This window comes from Lethenteron reissneri, chromosome 60 (assembly GCF_015708825.2).
Source record: "Lethenteron reissneri isolate LAM-NWPU_2019-01 chromosome 60, ASM1570882v1, whole genome shotgun sequence".
Lineage (NCBI taxonomy): Eukaryota > Metazoa > Chordata > Hyperoartia > Petromyzontiformes > Petromyzontidae > Lethenteron > Lethenteron reissneri.
The window spans coordinates 4721903-4741985 of NC_083838.1; the positions used below are offsets into that span (position 1 = coordinate 4721903).

At 49.0% G+C, this 20083-nt stretch overlaps 1 protein-coding gene and 1 pseudogene across 1 annotated transcript in view; both read left to right on the forward strand.

Moving 5' to 3' along the window:
• Positions 1 to 1436: 1436 nt before the first annotated feature.
• On the forward strand, positions 1437 to 18028 carry LOC133358039 (uncharacterized; annotated as a pseudogene).
• Positions 18029 to 18056: 28 nt separating this feature from the next.
• LOC133357851 (uncharacterized) overlaps positions 18057 to 20083 on the forward strand; it is a 13790-nt gene continuing 11763 nt past the window's right edge. The window contains exon 1 of the mRNA XM_061575995.1: positions 18057 to 18074. Coding sequence (XP_061431979.1) covers positions 18057 to 18074 — 18 coding nt within the window. The remainder of the gene's footprint in view (positions 18075 to 20083) is intronic.

Below are 20083 nucleotides of genomic sequence, written 5' to 3' on the forward strand. Positions count from 1 at the left end.
CGATTCAAGAGCCGAATGGCTCACCAGAGCTATTACCTAATACATGAAATTGAACTTGTATTACGGCTAATATATCGTCAGGAGATTTGTCCGAATTACCAGAAGGCTCCTCCCACCCGGGACACGTGCCCGCGTCGCCAACCAATCAGGAGCACGCAACCTGACACACCCCCCCTCCATCACCCCCCCCCCTCCATCACCCCACCCCCCCCACCATCACCCCCCCCCCTCCATCACCCCACCCCACCTCTCCATCACCCCCCCCTCCATCACCCCACCCCACCTCTCCATCACCCCACCCCACCGACTAAACCACACTAATTCTAGATTTGAAGCTTTCGTGACTGCAAGGATTCATATTCTTAGGTTTTTTCGGTAAAGTCACGTAGGTAAAAAAATAAAAATTTATAAAAGTCAAATAAAATAAATATAAAAATCACGACGTTTCGGAGGCAACACAAGCTTCCGTCTTCAGGTGGAACCGTCAACGTCGTGATTTTTATTTTATTTTTTATTCATTTTAATGTTTTACCTACGTGACTTTACCGAAAAAAAATTAACCCGTAAAAGCAAAGTTTTTCACTATAAATCCTTTATATGCGTGGCGGCTAGAGTCCTCTCGTCCTCTGGCTTGAGATGGCTGCCACCTATGGGTCAGATGATTGTCTGCAGTATTAAGCAATTGGTAATTAAATATTTAATTTGTTTTCCCTAAAAAGTGTATAATTTTGGAAAAAAAATTCACGAACATTAATTGTCTCGCACAACGAGTCTGTGTGCAAAATTTCAGCTCGATTGGATCACGGGAAGTGGGTTAAAAAACGACCGAAAGATTTGCACGGTCCTAAGCAAGCAAGCAAGTGAACTTAATATAAAGGATTTAAATAAGTATAACCCGTAAAAACAAAGTTTTTCACTATAAATCCTTTATATGCGTGGCAGCGAACTTAATATAAAGGATTTAAAAATATATTCACCTGTGGAGGACGCAGGGATCGATCCCGCGACCTTTGGCATGGGAAGCGAGGGCGCTACCAACTGCGCTACTCCGCCACGGCCTGTGGAGGGGTTACGCTCTGGGCTCTTACACTCTGACGTTCAGCCAAAGCCATTAATTAGTTCTATTTGAATATATGTAAAATATTTTTTTTTGCCTAAAAAGTGTCAAATTTTGAGAATTTTTTTTCACGAACATTAATTGTCTCGCACAACGAGTCTGTGTGCAAAATGTCAGCTCGATTGGATCACGGGAAGTGGGTTAAAAAACGACCGAAAGATTTGCACGGTCCTAAGCAAGCAAGCAAGCACGCAAGCAAGTGAACTTAATATAAAGGATTTAAAAAAAAACTAAGAATATAGACCATACTAATCGAGCCACAGAGAGACGCGATCGACCGCGATCGATCGGCGATCGATTAGCAAGGCGGCTTCGAGCCGGCGCCATTTCGTTTTTTGCCAGTTCGCTCGGCGGTTACAGGCGGCGGCGTTTTTTCGAGAAGCCGTTTTGTAAAAAACTTTACACAATTTTTGCTACCTAACACTCACCGTTTACATTTTTGTTACGAACAGAACATCCTCGTTGTTGCCGACATCCTCACGTCAAACGACGACATGGAGATCTTAAGGCGCTCGTTCGCCTGAGGTGAGGAGATTCAGTTTAAATTAATTATTTAATGTAGGATAGCGGTAGGCCGCTACGGCCTAGGCCCGTGCAATGCTTCATCTAAGCGGCCTATTACCCAACCATTGCAAGGGTTTATTTTATTTGAAATCGTCATTGCTGTAGCCATTAACTTCGCGCGTTTGTGAGGTTTTGCCGCTAATTTAATAAATTGCCGCGGCGTTTGAATTGTAATGCGGCACATGCGGTGCGGGTGGCTCGGCTTTGAAGGCCGCGCCGAGGCTTCTAACGCAAATTGCCGACGTTCTAGACGCTTGCCTTGCCGAGGCGACACTTGTTAAACCGGGAGGCTTTCCGTGCGAGTGTACAGCGCGTTTCGTCGTCGTAGCTGTCAAAAGAAAGTAGCCGCCGTCTCTCACGGGGGGGCCTTCAAACGCCTGCCGGCTTAACAATTTGCACAGAATTGTAACTAAAATTGTCTACGAATTGCGTTCTTTCTCTCTCTATCTCTCTCTCTATCATCCCTCCCCTCTCCGATTTCATCAACACGGACTGACCAGGGTGGTGAAGTATGGTCGGTTAACTTTAAACAGTCAGGAGTTGGATTGCCCAAGAGGTCTGTTGACGTACAGTGCCGTTTTACAGTGCGATAACATATGGGATTCATCTTCTTGGTTCTTTCGGTAAAGTCACGTAGAATGGAAATAATAGAGTCATAAAAGAAAACATAATAAAATAATTCTCACGACGTTTCGGCCACAACGCAAGCAGCCGTCCTCAGGTGGAGAACAGGTCTGTCGAGAGGACAGAGTCTGAAATTTAACATTGCAACAGCAAATGTTGAACCAAGTTCTACGCTGCATAACCAACACAGCTAATGTTTCGATTTAAAGCTTTCGTGACTGCAGGGATTCATCTTCTTGGTTCTTTCGGTAAATGTCAGACTCTCTCTTCTCGACAGACCTGTTCTCCACCTGAGGACGGCTGCTTGCGTTGTGGCCGAAACGTCGTGAGAATTATTTTATTATGTTTTCTTTTATGACTCTATTATTTCCCTTCTACGTGACTTTACCGAAAGAACCAAGAAGATGAATCCCTGCAGTCACGAAAGCTTTAAATCGAAACATTGGCTGTGTTGGTTATGCAGCGTAGAACTTGTTCAACATTCGCTGTTGCAATGTTAAACTGTTGTTATAAAAGAGATAACATCTGTTATTGTGTGTGTATATAACTTTTATAAGACGTTCACTAAGTCACTAGTATAGAGTACAGGAGCGACTTTCCTGCATAAATCTTTGAATGATTTGATTTTATGTGTATTATAGATAGGGTATCATGAAGCAGTGTGTGTGTGTCAGTCATTCATAAATTTCAACCAGGTAGGAACCCGTTGAGACTGCTACTATTATTTATTTTACCAGTTAAGGCCCATTGAGCTGTATAGTGTAGCCCTCTTTCAGAAGCGACATGGCCACAAATGACACGAAGTGGCTTATCATGTGGAAATGTATAGCAGCCAAATACTCCAAACGGGCGATGTTTATTGTACATGTGGAGGGAAAAACTGGAGGACCCGGATCAAAAGCTACAGGGAGAAAATGCAAACTCCAATTAGACTGAATACTCGTTTCTTTAAAACAGAATTTGTGTTTAGTTTGTGGTCCTTCCCCCCCCCCCCCCCGTACCTCCGATTTTCACGGTTAGCTACGTACTGTGCGAAAGAAGTTCAACATACGTACACACAAACAACGCGCATACTGCTACTTACAATATAACTAATTCAATAATATTCGTTACAAGCGATATGTTATGTGCGCCATCTATGTGCAAGTGCTCGGTTGAACTGCGCTTCTTAATTCATTTCGCGGTGCGATAACAAGTACTAAGTGATGATGACGGTGGTGATGTGAAGACACAGAAAGACAGGTTCACCCTCCCACGATGGCGGGCGAGCGGGATGGCAAGCAAGACCTTGAGCGAGTCGGCGAGCCGGATGGTGAGCAAGACGGTGAGGAAGACAGCGCTCTGCTCGACTCGCTGCAACTCCCCCAAGAGAGCGTCAAGGAATGGCAGGCGCGACGGCGATTCCTGGCTCAGAACCTCGAGCGATTCCGCGGGGACGATCTGGATCGGCTCATCTCCCTCTCCATGGTTTGGGTCAACCACATCTTCCTGGGGTGCAGGTGCGGTCAGGGTTCTTGTGTCATGTCTTGCATTTCGATTTAAAGCTTTCGTGACTGCAGGGATTCATCTTCTTGGTTCTTTCGGTAAAGTCACGTAGAATGGAAATAATAAAAGAAAACATAATAAAATATAATAAAATTTCTATTTAAAGCTTTCATGACTGCAGGGATTCATCTTCTTGGTTCTTTCGGTAAAGTCACGTAGAATGGAAATAATAAAATAATAAAAATACAATATAATTAAATTTCTATTTAAAGCTTTCGTGACTGCAGGGATTCATCTTCTTGGTTCTTTCGGTAAAGTCACGTAGAATGGAAATAATAAAATAATAAAAATAAAACTAAATAATTCTCACGATGTTTCGGCCACAACGCAAGTAGTCGTCCTCAGGTGGAGAACAAGTCTGTCGAGGAGACAGAGAGTCTGAATGACAAGCCCCAGGCTTGGAGCGACTTGCAGTTGAAATCTGGCTTTTTGGAAGATCGGTTCTGGGTTGTAACTCCTTTCTGAGTATCAGAATCTTTAATCAGAATCTTAATTTCGACTGAGCTGTGAGGCTTTTTGTCGCAGATGTCCAGTAAGGGCGGCAGCAGGAAACGTCGGTAGAACTCTTTCGCGTGGTTTGAATCGGCAGCCAATTGGGGTGCAGCCGAGTGAGTGGATGGAGCCAATCGTTAAAAACTCATCATGCGACATACCAAGTGGCTTTAACGTTAAGTTCCACTGTGGTGTTGCGGACACATTTTACGCTAACGTCGGTGTGAACCCATCCTTCGAGTTACGCGAGCATTTGTCAGGTGTGGGCTGCCTCTGGTTCATGGGTCAGTTATGGTATGCAACTTAATTTCATACGGCCTGTAGCCATGTGAGGCCTCCCACTTTGAAACAGCCTGCAAGCAATATTTATCCGTCACTTTAAGCATCTTAGCCACACTGGGTACTAATGGGGAACATTTTATTTATCACTCGGCAACACTGTATTTCTAATTTTTGAGCACTCAACTTTTTCGTAACGCAAAAGCGCGTGAAAGGAAAATGTTCTCCACCACTTGCTTTAAAGAAAATTTGTGAGCAGAGAATATTCACGTGGATGGTACTTTGTTCAAATGTCTTAAGCCATCAGCTCCCAAACTGTGATTCGCACACTACTAAGTAGGTTGCGTGAGCAGTCGGCACGTTTCTTGAGATGTTAGAGCCGTGCTGTTTAAATTAATACTGATGCTGCCGCTGATGATGATGATAACACATTCCTGCGGAGGGAGCTGGTAGGAACGTTGGGTTGCTCGGTCAATGGCCTGCAGGGTCAACGGCGGCGTGGTGTATTCCGCAAATATGGCCGACTGTGAGGGCGGGCACAAGCCGGCGTGAGTAGGTTAAACGTTGAGTTTTATAAGGGCACCACGGGGTGAGCAGCCCCTCCCCACCCAGCCACACCCCTCCCACCCCCCACCCAGCCTCACCCTCCCCACCCAGCCCCTCCCCACCCTCCCCTCTCCACCCAGCCCCACCCCTCCCATTTTTGGATGCACGATGGACGGACGGACACAATAATCCCCTGTGGGCTGGTGGAACCAGGTGGTTCCTACTAGTAACAAAAGCAATGTTTCTGCTGATGATGATGATGTCAGATACAAGTCGGAGCTGATGAAGAAGGTGACTGAGATGGCGAAGGGAATTGAAGTTGACCAACGCCCTAAGTTCAATGTTCTCGGTCAGCCTATCTCCGCGCTTAAACGACCCGGTGAGTCCTATCTCTTTATCCCAGCATCTTAAACAACAATTTTCTGAAAGCGTTCACATCGTGGCAAACGGTGCGGTGACGCGATTCAAATGGAATATGATAATTGTTTTTTTACCCTTCTATCTGGCAACAAAACTGACACCTTTTTACAAGGAGTCATGTTTGCATAGACCGCAATACCTGCAGTCATAATACAAACAAAAGAACATAACTTGTTTGTATTACGACCGCAGGTATTGTGGTCTATGCAAACATGACTCCTTGTAAAAAGGTGTCAGTTTTGTTGCCAGATAGAAGGGTAAAAAACCAATTATCATATTTTTACTGGCAAATGAGGTTCCCATAGTGTCAAATGGAATACTCGCGCATTGCCGCCGTTGCGCTCTCTGTCACCGCTACAGCCGAAGAACCGGCATCTGGCGGCGGCGGCAGCAACTCGGAGCCAAGCGACTCGGCCACGTCGGAAAAAAGAGCGAGGTTGGCATCGGTCGAGTCGGCCACCGGCGGTGCCGGCACCGACGGCGAGAAATCCACCGCGGCGCCGCAAGCGACGTATCGGCCGCGCTTCGAGCCCATTCAGTTTGTCCGTTCGCAGAAGCCCGCCGGTGCCGGGCCTTCCAACAACGTCGGTGACGACGGTGGATGTAAACCTGGGGTAGGCAATGTTGGCGACGGTTTTGGAGGAAATTCTGGAGGCGCTGGAGGTGGAGGCGTTGGAGGAAGTGTCGGAGGTGTGGGAGCTCAGCAGTCGTCGGTTAATTCCACGAGCGATCTGCGATCTCAGCTGGAGAACCAGCTGCAGGAGCACCTGCAGGCGATGGTGCAGGCACAGCTGCAGGTGCATCAGAGTGGCACGGGAAACAAGGCTGCGGCAGAAAATCAGGTTGGTGCCACCTGCGTACGTTCATCGTAATAATATTAATTATCCAGGAAAGCCTCGGTCTCAAAAGACAGATTTTTAAGCAGTCTTCTGCGTTGTGCTGTTTCGCCATTTCTGATGAGCATTTTCGATGTTTCGGCGTCGGAGAAACCTGATTATAACAGCGTGCTTCAGCCGCACCGAACCTCACAAAAATAATATCCAGGGCCTACCTTGGCTCCTCTCACCCTCAACCAGTATATATACAAGGACTGTTTTCTTGGAATTTCTCTCACTTGATACAGCAGCAATCGTGCTGTGACGGTTCCACCTGAAGACGGAAGCTTGTGTTGCCTCCTTTTATTAATTTGAATTCTTTTTTACCTACGTGACTTTACCGAAAAAACCTAAGAATATAAATCTGATTATAACACTCAGAGGTCCATATGTATGAGTTTAAACACCCACTGACCGTGCTGCCATCTAGTTTTTTTTATGTCACGACCTAGAAATAAACTAAAGTAAAATGTAAATCCAAGGGTCGTGTCTCAGCGCGTGAAAATAAAATGGCAATATTTGGGTCCTCAGACTTTGGCGGGGGCTTTTGTACCATTGTGGTTCCATGAACACTGTAATCAAGCAAACGGTGGACTGGTCATTTCATCAGCACAGTGCAACCTGCACCACCCTGAGTACTTACACATCCGCCTTATTAAGTGGGATGCTGCTATGGGGTGATAGCGCACTGGACTTGCAATCCGGAGGTCACAGGTTGATTCGATCTACCGGCGTCACTGTCGAAGCATTGGGAGAGTTTCTTGAATCCCTCAGCCCCCCTGTCCACCTAAACGCAACGCTCAGCAAACCAAAATAACAAGAAGAGCCATATATTTGTTTATAAAATTCGGTAAACAAGAAAACTCAATAATTCAAGAGCCGCAATGTGAATACGAGACGGGGCGCGTCCCTGAATAAATAACGTCGCCAAGCGGCTCTTAAAGAGCCACATAGGAGGCACAGGAGCCGCAGGTTTCCCATCGCCTGACCGAGCGGTGTAGATGGGTACAACCACAATCGGAAGGTCATGAGCGTGGGGTCAAGTGTGGGTTCTCCCACCTCTGCCAAGAGGAGTATGATAGAATACAGGTAGTCCCCGAGTTACGATGGTCCGACGTACGATATTTCGATCTTACGATGGCGATAGTGATACGACAAAATTGTAAAATATTTTACATTTCGCGCGGCAGGCAAACGCAGCGGCGAACGATACATTCAATGCATGTGTGATACGTAGCTTTAGCGATTTCATTTTAGGGTTACCACGATACGATACGTTCAATGCACGTTAAAAGTTTTTTATAGCAGATAGGATTGTTTCCTGAAGAAACTTTCTATTAAATTGCAGTTCCTATAGGTAGGCTAAGAATTTGCCCTGGTTTTTTTTTTACTTCACATTTTACTGTGCAATACAGTACGGTAAAACCTTGGATTGCGAGTAACTTGGTCTGTGAGTGTTTTGCAAGACGAGCAAAAAATGTACGTAAATATTAATTTGATAAACGAGCGATGTCTTGCAATACGAGCACTGCAGTACGTACAGTAAATACGCTTTGCCGAGCGTCACGTGATCACAACTGAGCCAATGGTTCTTCTCTCTCTCTCGCTGCGGGATTGTGGGTAATCGTCTCCGATGCTCGGTCTCAGTCGGCGTGCCTCACTCGTAGAGTCAACATCCGTGCGAGCGTATACTGTTTACTATAGTGTTGTGACCACGTGTGTGTGTGTGTGGGTAAAGCATTGTTTTATTTTGTGTCCAAGTGTAGTGACTGTTCTTTAGTAACTGTACTGCAAGTGAAAGTCGTCCTCCACAATAACCCTCCTCTCCTCTCTCTCGTCTCCCTCACACCAGCCACGATTAAATTTAGTTAATAAATTTGATTTACTTTATATTACATTTAAGTAATAAAAATAGAAAAAGGTATGTTGTATTCATAATTTTTGTATGAACACAGTATTTTTGGGTTGTGGAACGAATCATTTGAGTTTCCATGATTTCTTACGGGGAAATTCGCTTTGATACACGAGTGCTTTGGATTACGAACACACGTTTCCTGAACGAATTGTGCTCGCAATCCAAGGTTTTACTGTATTGTAATTAATAAATACATACAGTATATAGTTTATACAGTACGGTACTGTACGGTACTCTGTTTCCTCAAATATCACCATTCTTTAAGACTCCTGGGTAGGCTAGGCCATCTTCGACTTGCGATATTTTCGACTTACGATGGGGTCGTCATAACGCATCTCCATCGTAAGTAGAGGACGACCCGGTACCTTCTTGACGTGCTGTCGAGCTCCCTCTCGTGGTGGCCGTTCCACCAGCAGTGGCAGGGGAATGCAATTGTCGAACTGCAGCTGGTACCCGTTTTGATATTGTCCCACGGCTAAGATGTAACAAGAGTTGCATTCTGACCATCGCAGGCGCAAGCTGAGGAGCGTCTCCGCGCGCAATTCGAGAAGATGGTGGAGACTCAGTTGCGCACCGACCCGTCGGGAGTGGGGCTCCTCGTGTCCATCTTACAAGGCGCCGTCACCCAAGGCCAGACGCAGCCGCAGCAACAGCCGCCGCAGCTGCATCAACAGAAGCAGCATGGAACGACGTCTGCTGCTTCGCCTCCGAAACCATCGGCTGCAGCAGGGAGCGAGCAGGCCACAGTCCAAAAGTCGTCGACGCTGTCGGACTACGCAGCCCAGCTGCAAGCCGACTATCGCCAGCGCTTCAAGCCAGCCGGCACCACCGGGACATCGCCCAGAATGCAGCAACCGAGGCCAGGCGGCAGCAGAGGGCCCGCTCTGCCGCTGTCGCTCAGTTTGTTGCAGCAGCAGCAGCAGCAGGCTCTGAAGCAGCAACAGCAACAGCAGGCTCTGAAGCAGCAGCAAGCACTGCATCTGCAAGCTCTGAAGCAGCAGCAGCAGCAGCTGCAGCAAGCTTTGAAGCAGCAGCCGCAGCAACAAGCTGTGAAACAGGAGCCGCAGCAGCAACCTCTGGACCAGGAGCAACAGCAGCTGCAGCAAGCTTTGAAGCAGCAGCAGCAACAAGCTGTGAAGCAGGAGCCGCAGCAGCTGCAGCAAACTCTGAAGCAGCAGCAGCAGAAGCAACAAGCTGTGAAACAGGAGCCGCAGCAGCAAGCTGTGAATCTGCGGCAGTCGCCGTTCAGTAGCAGCATAATCGCGGGGAAGCAGGCGATCTTCACACGGCTACACAAGGTAACTACCTTTCAAATGCGGGATGGACGGGAGTTGTCAATTGTTTTACATGTTTAACCTTGGTTTAAATTTTAAACGAATTGGTAGTTCAATGTATTTATACAGAACTCTGTTCTGTGCCTCCATTTATAAATCAAATGTGTTTTTTTTGTTCCATTGGCCTTCTGGTTTTCCAGACTATTTTTATTTCGCAGCATCTGTTTAATTTGGAAAATATGGAAAATATTGGATTGGAAAGCTAATTAGAGGCCGATAGGCAAATAATTTCGTTTGTGGCAGCACAGAATGGAGTTATGATGTTGCACAAGAATAAAAAATGGGTGTATACAGTTAAAGGTGGTGATAATGGGTTAGGTAGAGTTTGAGAGTCCTCAGTCTTGGCTCCAAGATGCCAGGTTCATTGTGTTGATTGAGGCATCTCTTCTGTAACTCCCGATAGGTAGTGGATAGCAGAGGTCGCAATCGGGTACCCGATACCCGTACCCTACCCGATACTCGGCTATCCGTACCCGGCCGGGTACGGTACAGGTACCCGTTTGCGACCCTGGTGCGGCCGGGTACGGGTAGGCCTTGAGTCACTGGTGAGTAACCGTTTGTCACTCATTTCCCAACGTCTTGTCTCTTCTCACAATTCAAGTTCCTAGAATCAACCCACTCGCGCCTGCCACATGGCTTCATCCCAGAGGTCGCAATCGGGTACCCGATACCCGTACCCTACCCGTACCCGGCCGGGTACGGGTAGGGTACGGGTACGGCCGGGTACGGGTACCCGTTTGCGACCCTAGTGCGGCCGGGTACGGGTAAGGAATCAAAACCCGTTTGCGACCTCTGGTGGATAGGTTTATATTAATCCCGTGAGCAATTGGGCAGTCTAGTATCATTCCAGCTGTTCTGAAATGATAACCATTCCGTTGAGCAAGGATGACCAGCATAAACTTGTACAAATACCACTGTGTTATTGTGCTCACAGTGCCTTGCAAGCTTTTGCCATATGTGCATCTGGCAGGGGTCTGCGATCATCTGTTAATTCAGCTGCCCAAACAGTCTGGCTTTGGTCCATAACTTGAAGTGTTAGGACCGAAGCCTCGCTACATTAAACTAAACTATATGTTACCAGGTAAGACCCACTGAGCTACATAGCTCTTTTTCAGAAGCGACCTGGCCACAAATGATAGCTGAAAAAAGTGGCTTATCATCATGTGGCAATTTATAGCAGCCAAATACTCCACTCGACCACAGGGAGTGTCAGGGTCGGGATCGAACCCACGACCTCCTGCACACCAGGCGAGGTAGTTAACATCTCGCCACCGTGGCGCTAGCACTTGTGTGTCCTTGTTGAGTGCCTTTTGGGAGTTGTGGGAGAAAGCTGCTTGCAGCCCACGTTGATCTGAAGAAGGCGATCGATTCGGCGCGTCAGGACGCCACGCCCTGGGAGTGCCAGCAACCTAGTCGAATTCCGGCAAAGGTTGTTTATCTGATGACTGGCCTCTTATTCGTGAACTGCGAGTGCTCTGAATTGTGGTAGAAGTACCTCTGGTTTCTTCCCAGTGAATTCTGGAGTAATCCCATCCGGCAATCCCGACTGCTGGGAATGTTTTTGTCTGTGGTGGTGGTGGCAGTGGCACCAGCAAGAATGATGCGGGAGAAGGACGAAGCTGTGTACTCTTTGGTTTATTCGGTAAAGTCACGTCGGTGAAAAAAAATAAAATAGAAAAACAACTAAATTAAGTTGTTTTTTTCTCTTTATAATTTTTTTTCACGTACGTGACTTTACCGAAAAAACAAAGAGTATGGATCCTTGCAGTCATGAAAACTTAAAATCTAGAACGAAGCTGTGTGTTTTATTGCGTTTCTGCTTTGCTCTATAGAGCCTAGATGCGGACGTTCAGGAAATCACTGGGTGCCCAGCTGAACTCCATTGTTTACCAGGTTTCTCTCTCAACTTGGGTACCGACTGGATGATTTTGTGTCTCGCCCATAGACAGATGAGGTATGTCACCTGCATGATGTGGGAATGCCTGCTATGGCACTTTGTCCATGTGACTATTTTTTTTGGCTAGGTTATCTACGCTTAGAAATTCTAGATTTGAAGCTTTCGTGACTGCAAGGATTCATATTCTTAGGTTTTTTCGGTAAAGTCACGTAGGTAAAAAAATTAAAATTAATAAAAGTAAAATAAAAGTAAAATAAAAATCACGACGTTTCGGAGGCAACACAAGCTTCCGTCTTCAGGTGGAACCGTCACAGCACGATATATTTAATTATTTTACTTTTATTAATTTTTTATCTACGTGCCTTTACCGAAAAAAAACCTAAGAATACGCTTAGAAAACCTTGTGGGCTGGATGAGGAGGCCAGGAGGGTCAGCCACAGGCCTCATGGATGCGCCAGATTGGGGCTCTGTTGCTTCCCAGGAGGGATGAACCCTACGAAGGGGACCTTGCTTGGGGCTTTTTCCAGGAGAGGGACCCCAGCGAAGGGGGTTTCGATTGGGGGGCTTTGCCAGTAAGGAGGTTGGTGACGGAGGGTAGATTCTGCTGTGGCACCGCTCCTAGGGTGTGAACTCATCTTCCCTTTCAGAGGAGCTGCCACCGTGAATTCCTGCACTCGCAACGCACGCATCGTCGATTGAGCGTGTCGGAAAACAATATTTCGATGTAAAGCTTTCGTGACTGCAGGGATTCATCTTCTTGGTTCTTTCGATAAAGTCACGTAGAAGGGAAATAATAAAATAATAAAAATACAACATAATAAAATCATTCTCACGACGTTTCAGCCACAGACTCTGTCTTCTCGACAGACCTGTTCTCCACCTGAGGACGGCTGCTTGCGTTGTGGCCGAAACGTCGTGAGAATTATTTTATTTCGATTTAAAGCTTTCGTGACTGCAGGGATTCATCTTCTTGGTTCTTTCGGTAAAGTCACGTAGAAGGGAAGTAATAAAATAATAAAAATAAAGGCGACAGAGTCAGACTCTGTCGCCTCGACGGACCTGTTCCAGGGTTGCGATTTCCGCATGGAAAATGCGGAAGGAGGGTTTAAATTTTCCCGCATTTTTGCTAAAGTCAACCGCAAACGGTGGAAAGACTACTCCTATGACCGCGCGCTTTTAACAACACGTTAATGCGTTCTATTGGAAAGGATACATCATGTACATGTGCTCGTAATCACGGCTCCGCATTTGAATAAAGTATGTGGTTCTTGTGCGGAAATGCGGAAATCATATATTCATTCCAATCAGTAACTCAAAGCCCTACGTGATGCTGGGCCTTGCATGTATCCTTTCCAATAGAACGCATTAACGTGTTGTTAAAAGCGCGCGGTCATAGGAGTAGCAAAAATGCGGGAAAATTTGAACCCTCCTTCCGCATTTTCCATGCGGAAATCGCAACCCTGACCTGTTCTTCATCTGAGGACGGCTGCTTGCGTTGTGGCCGAAACGTCGTGAGAATTATTTTATTGTTTATTTTTATTCTTTTATTACTTCCCTTCTACGTGACTTTACCGAAAAGTCCAAGAAGAGGAAAACAATATATTTACATCTTCTTGGTTCTTTCGGTAAAGTCACTTAGAATGGAAATAATAAATAATAAAAATACAACATAATAAAATAATTCTCACGACTTTACCGAAAGAACCAAGAAGATGAATCCCTGCAGTCACGAAAGCTTTAAATCGAAATGTATTTACAATTGAAATCTTGACGGGAAACGTGTAAAATGTAAATGGTAACCCTTGCCCCCAATCCCCTTCGGACGCAAAGGTGGTGACGCTGATGCTGAAAAAGGAGGGCGGCTTCAGGAATGATCTCAACTTCAGCAAGCTCCTGACGGCCGCCACGCAGGCTTCGCGCTGCAACCCCGAGTACACGTACGTGGAGATGTCGAGGCTGGCGCCGGCCGATCTGCCCGCGGGGCAACATCTATCCACCCAGGGCTACGCCTGCGAGCTGCGCTGCAGCCACGTCTACCTGGCAACCGGCTTTTGGGTCGGCAAGAACGGCGCTCGCGACCGCGCCACCCAGCGCGCGCTGAGCCTCTTTCTGCACGACTCGGTGTACGTGCAGCAGTTTGTGCGGCGCCGCAGCAGCGTCTTGCTTCACCGCGGCAAAAAACGGCGCAAACCCGGGGCTCGGCTCCGCCGAAGACGACTCGGTCATGCACGACCTCGTCCTCAACGACCGCGCGGAGCCGCCCAGAACGGACGTGCTGCCGGCACTCACCGACTCCTTGGGGGACCCCACTCAGGACAGCTGGAACGCGGTGGCGGTGACGTCGCCGGCACCACCGGTGGCGCCGGTGAGGGCGGCGCCGGTGAAGGCGGCACCGGTGGTGAAACAGCCGCTCCTGTCACAACCTTCGAAGCAACAGCAGGCGGAGTCGCAGTCGCCGTTCGACAAGATCAAGATTCAACCGAGGCAGATTATCTTCACACGATTGCACAAGGTGATTAATGTTCTTGCACCGCGGAAATCCTACGGGGGAGGTGTGAACCGATTTATGTAAAAGAAATTGTTGTTTAACTTGTCGTTGTTTAGCAAAGATGAGAAAAATGGGTTTTCGGGATATGGACGTTTTGCTTGAGAACTCCCTATTCGGAAAAAATTGCCACTACTGAGGGGCCCTTTCATTTTGGTTATCACAAAACAAGAGCCAACATTTTTGGTCAAGAACTACAGACCCCTTATTTGTGGAACTTAAATTTGCAGAAATTGTATTAAACAGCACTCGCAAACATAACCCGCATGGATGAAAGAAGGCAAGTGGGACAGGGTGCCAGTATCCCGCACATGTGATTTGAAAAGTCAAGTTTTGCTCTCTTCATGACACACGTCCATTTTATTCCTTGCAGATTTGTATGTGGCGAGATTTTAGAGCGGCATCTCTTTCAGTCATGGTGGAGAGATTATTTTCCCAAAAGTACAGAAATTAGGTGTTACAGGTTGACGTGCCCACTAGAATAATATCAGTATCGACGAAGACACATTGGATGCATCATTTGTCGCAAAGCAAATAAACTGGTAGTGGTAGAAAATTGTTCATGGTCATACTATAAAATTTCACGTTAGGGGGAAATGCACAATGATACAATAGACATCAATGACCCTCCGAACTATATCGCCTGGAGTCTTGTACTCCTGGTAGGGCCTCCCTACCCTGTTTGTTTATTAAAACACATTCCTGCGGAGGGAGCTGGTAGGAACGTCGGGTTGCTCGGTCAGTGGCCAGGGTCAACGGCGGCGTGGTGTATTCCGCAACTAAGGCCGACTGTGAGGGCGGGCACAAGCCGGCGTGAGTAGGTTAAACGTTGAGTTTTATAAGGGCACCACGGGGTGACCAGCCCCTCCCCACCCAGCCCCACCCCACCCCTCCCACCCTCCCCACCCAGCCCCTTCCCACCCCTCCCACCCTCCCCACCCAGCTCCTCCCCACCATCCCCTCCCCACCCAGCCCCTCCCTGCACGACGGACACAATAATCCCCTGTGGGCTGGTGTAACCAGGAGGTTCCTACCAGTATAATGTTGATCACCTGTATTATTAGCTCCATTACCGATACCCCAATGAAGCCCGCATACATTGCTCATACGAAACAAATAATGCTCTTGGAAACACATCCCCGAATATTATACAATGCCATAATGACCCTTTTAGTCCTGTTTCAATTGGCGCTCACTTCACCTCGGATTAGCACGTTTGGCTATGTACGGTGCGACAAGTTCTACAGACACAAAAAGACTAAAGATCCCCCGTATAGCCTGACCAGACTGTTGGGGCAAGTGCTGTTAGCGAGTAGCACCTATGAAGGCCGGCACGGCACACGAGGGGGTGGGTGGCCAGCACCACGCCTGGCTGCTTTTGTCTCCCGAGTGGTGATGTTTAAACACCGCCCCAGGTACTCATTTGAGGCTGAGTCGACCTCTGTGAGCCAGGACCGGTTCAGATAATTGCCACTGTGTTTGCCGTGCGTGGGAATCGAACTTGGGTCGCTGGGTTGGTAGCGCAGCGCGCTAACCGCTGCACAACCGCTCCCCACAACATACACACACGTACACGTAAATATGAATGCATCTTCGGCACTAAGCGAGGTCTGCCTGCACATGATGAAGTAAAACTTATTGAATATTTGACGTCAAATTTATGACGAACGCCCCGCATTGTACGCAAGGGCGACCTGTGAACGGACTAACGGGGATGGAACGTAAAAGACGGACGCTGCAAACGAAGGCGGTACCATCAATGTTTTAGAGACGATCGCCCCCTTTTTGTGTGGAACCACGATGCCGAACCGTATTCGCGGCAGAGGTCGCAAACAGGTTTTGATTCCTTACCCGTACCCGTACCCGGTCGCACCAGGGTCGCAAACGGGTACCCGTACCCGGCCGTACCCGTACCCGGCTGGGTACGGGTACCTGTACGCTACCCGTACCCTACCCGAAATGAGTGACAAACGGTTACTCACCGGTGACTCACGGCCTACCCGTACTCGGCCGCACCAGGGTCGCAAACAGGTACCCGTACCCGTACCCAGCCGGGAACGGGTAGCCGGGTATCGGGTAGGGTACGGGTATCGGGAACCCGGTTGCGACCTCTGATTCGCGGCCTCTTGGCTGCATCGCAGGCGGCAAGGGTTAACGCTCGCTCATCCCTCGCCCTTGTTCCCGTGACCAAAGGTGGTGAAGCGGATTCTGCACGAGGAGGGCGGCTTCAGGAGCGAGCTCAACTTCAGCAAGCTCTTCACGGCCGCCGCGCAGGAGTCGGGCTGCAACCCCGAGTACACGTACGTGGAGCTGTCGAGGCTGGCGCCCGCCGACCTGCCCAAGGACCGTCAGCTGCCCACCCAGGGCTACGCCTGCGAGCTGCGCTGCCGCCTCATCTACCTCGCCACCGGCTACTCAGGCAGCAAGAACGGCGCCCGCGACCGCGCCACCCAGCGGGCGCTGAGCCTCTTCCTGCGCGACTCGGTGCACGTGCAGCAGGTCACGCGGCACCGCAGCAGCGTCTTGCTTCGGCGCGGCGGCGGTGGCAACAACGGCGCCGCGCCCAGCGCCAACCCGGGCTTCGGCTCGGTCGAGCACGACGCCGCCATGCACGACCTCGTCCTCAACGACCGCTCGGAGCCGGCCAGGCCGGACCTGCCGCCGGCGCTCTCGGACCCCTTCTGCGACCCCGCTCCCAAGAGCCGGAACGTTCCGGCGGCGGCAGCGCCGCCGAAGCAATTGACGATGCATCAGCAGCGCTGCGGCGGGCAGTGGCACGGACGCGGATCGACGCTGCGCGAGTTCGTGGTGTTGGACAACGCCGATAATCCCGTGTGCGTGCTCAACAACTCGGCGCAGTTCAACCGCACCGACGTAGAGTTCCGCTTCGAGCCGCTGCAGATGGATTCGAGCGGCGTGTTCCACTGGTGCTGCTCGCTCTACATCGGCGGCGATTTCGTCACCAGCGCCGTGGGGCCCAAGAAGGCGGTGAAGCAAACCGTGGCCGAGCAGGGCCTAGAATTCCTGCGCCAGACCCGCCCCACCATCACGCCGACGGCCAACGGCAACGCCGGCAACGTCGCCCAGGGGCCGACGGTGTCGCGCCGCGACATCCTGCGACGCGGCGGCGGCGAGCGTCTGTCGGAGGACAACGTGGGCAGCCAGCTGATGCGCAAGATGGGTTGGACGGGAGGCGGGATCGGCGCGGCCGGGCGCGAGGGGATCTCGGAACCCATTACCGTGCACCAGCGCATGGCGCGCGAGGGGCTCGGCACGAGCCAGGGCAGCGCGGTGACGGCGCGCAGCGTGTAGGAGGTGATCCGGGAGTACGCCGTGTCGTCCCGGCAAGACGAGCTCACCTTCTCGTCGGAGCTGACGCTTGACGAACGCAAGTGCGTGCACCTTGTGGCCGCGCGCTACAACCTGCGCAGCAAGAGCTACTGGCGGGACGGCCGGCGCCACCTGGTTCTGCGTCGGCGCATGCATCGCGACGACATAATGCGTCGAGCTGGAGCGCGACGGGCAGGTCGGCCGATACATCCTGCACCAGCCGGGGCCGACGATGAAGCACAGCTGAGGCTCGGGGGACTCGGAGATCCGCTCGCCGTGTTGGGAGTGATGAATTTTAACGAGCGTTCCGTTGGGAGGAAAACCCGGAGTGCGTGCCGGAGAAAAACTTTTGACTCTTGTGGGCGTAACAACACTCGGCGGTTGTTGGAAACGGGTATCGCGAACCCGCTTGCTGTACTGATATCTCATTACCTAGAGGAATGTTAAAATTGCTATAACTGATATGGTAAAACAAAGGGGGTCTGTCGCTTCCTGTCGAAAGTAAAATAAAGTAACGTGTCCAGCAGCCTGATGGACTTTCACGACGAGTGTTTTCCAGCCGGGTCTGTCGCGATGACTGTGGACAGGAGGGTGGTGCATGCGGCGTGCACCGTCCAGTGTTTGTTCTCTCCCCCCCGTTGTCACGCAGCAGGTAAGATGTACTGCAGTCCTGCACGTCGCAAGCGGAAGGACGTCTCCACGCACGACGCGGGCGGTTAGTCCAAGCTGAAGTGGGGGGGTTAGTCCAAGCTCAAGTGGGGGGGGGGGGGGGGGGGGGGTTAGTCCAAGCTGAAGTGGAATTAGTCTCAACTCATCTTGAATCCAATCCACAGTCCATCAGCTGATTCACAGCTTCTCATGCGCTTGCTTGACCTGCCTTTTCAGTCTCTACACTGGAACCTTCCATGTTCATGACCTTCCTTCCAATGTTTGTATCGCGTTGTTCTCGCCACCCGAATCGGTTTCAACCCAGTTTCCAACACTGTATACAAATTCTTAGGTTTTTTCGGTAAGTCACTTCGGTAAAAATTTTAATTAATAAAGTGAAATAAAATAAAAATCACGACGTTTCGGAGGCAACACAAGCTTCCGTCTTCAGGTGGAACCGTCACGGCACGATAGCTGTATCACTTGTCGTGGCTGTGACGGTTCCACCTGAAGACGGAAGCTTGTGTTGCCTCCGAAACGTCGTGATTTTTATTTTATTAACTTTAATATTTTACCTACGTGACTTTACCGAAAAACCTAAGAATATGAATCCTTGCAGTCACGAAAGCTTCAAATCTAGAACTGTATAACAACCCTATGTGTCCTAACTTTTGGACCACCTTGTATAATACTGCATCAGGAAGACATTTAGAGTCAGAAGCAGATTGGAACAACATAGAATCTTGATAATAGATTGTTTACCCTTTTATCTGGCAACAAAATTGACACCTTTTTTTACAAGGAGTCATGTTTGCATTGACCACAATACCTGCGGTCGGAATGCAAACAAAAACAACTCTGATAATGTATGCACTGTCCTTGAAATTGATTGGTCCACACCCGAGACGCTTTCTTAGAGCCTAGTCTCACATGGTGTTGGACCAGATGACGCCAAAAAAAGGGTCAGTTTTGTTTCCAGATAAAAGGGTAAAAAACATCATATTTTGCTACTGGCAAAGGAGGTTTCAATGGTGAACATAGAATCTTGTTTTGACTGATTACCACAGCGTCCTGGAGGAAACCCATGCAGAAAAAAGTCATTTAAAAAAACGTATTTAAAACACGCTTTATTGAAATGTACCGTACTAGTAATGGAAGAACTCCACGACTCCAGGAAGTGGCCCTGAGGCTTGCCACAACGTGGGACCGTGGTGATTACAGCCAACGTCAGTTGAGCGTGGACAATTAGACCCAAGCCGAAACATAACAGTAAAAAAGAATGTTTAAAAATATTTGTTTTTATTTTTAATGATAGAAATAGTGTTTGTCATCAGTATGACATAAGTATACCAAGTTTGCAGTCGATACCGCATTGGGAAGTTGGTTAAAATTTAGTTACAAGATTTGAGGATACGACAACAACAGACAGAGTGAGTTAATAGAAAGCGTGTAAAAAAAGATTGTTTACAAATATTTTTTATTTTTGATGATAGAATATAGTATTGTCATCAGCATGACAAGTATACGAAGTTTGCAGTCGATACCACATTGGGAAGTGGGTTAAAATTGAGTTACAAGATTTGAGGATACACAACAACAGCAGAGTGAGTTATAAAAAAACGTGTAATAAGAGGCGGAGCTGTTGGCTGTTAGCGAGCACCTGTGAAGATCGGCACGGTACACCAGGGGGGGGGGTGGCCAGCACTGCGCCAGACCGTCTTTGTCTTCTCCAGTGGCGGCGTTTTTACACACCACATTTGAGGCCGAGTCGACCTAGGTGGGAGGCCCAGGACCGACTCGGGTGATCGTCACCGATGTTGGCCGTGAGAGGGAATCGAACTCGGTCGCCCGGGTGCACAGTGCGCGCGCTAAACCACTACCCCACCGCTCCCTGAAATGCACGCTCCACTCAGTCCGTCAGTCAGAGGGAGAGAGACGCGAGGAGAGAGACA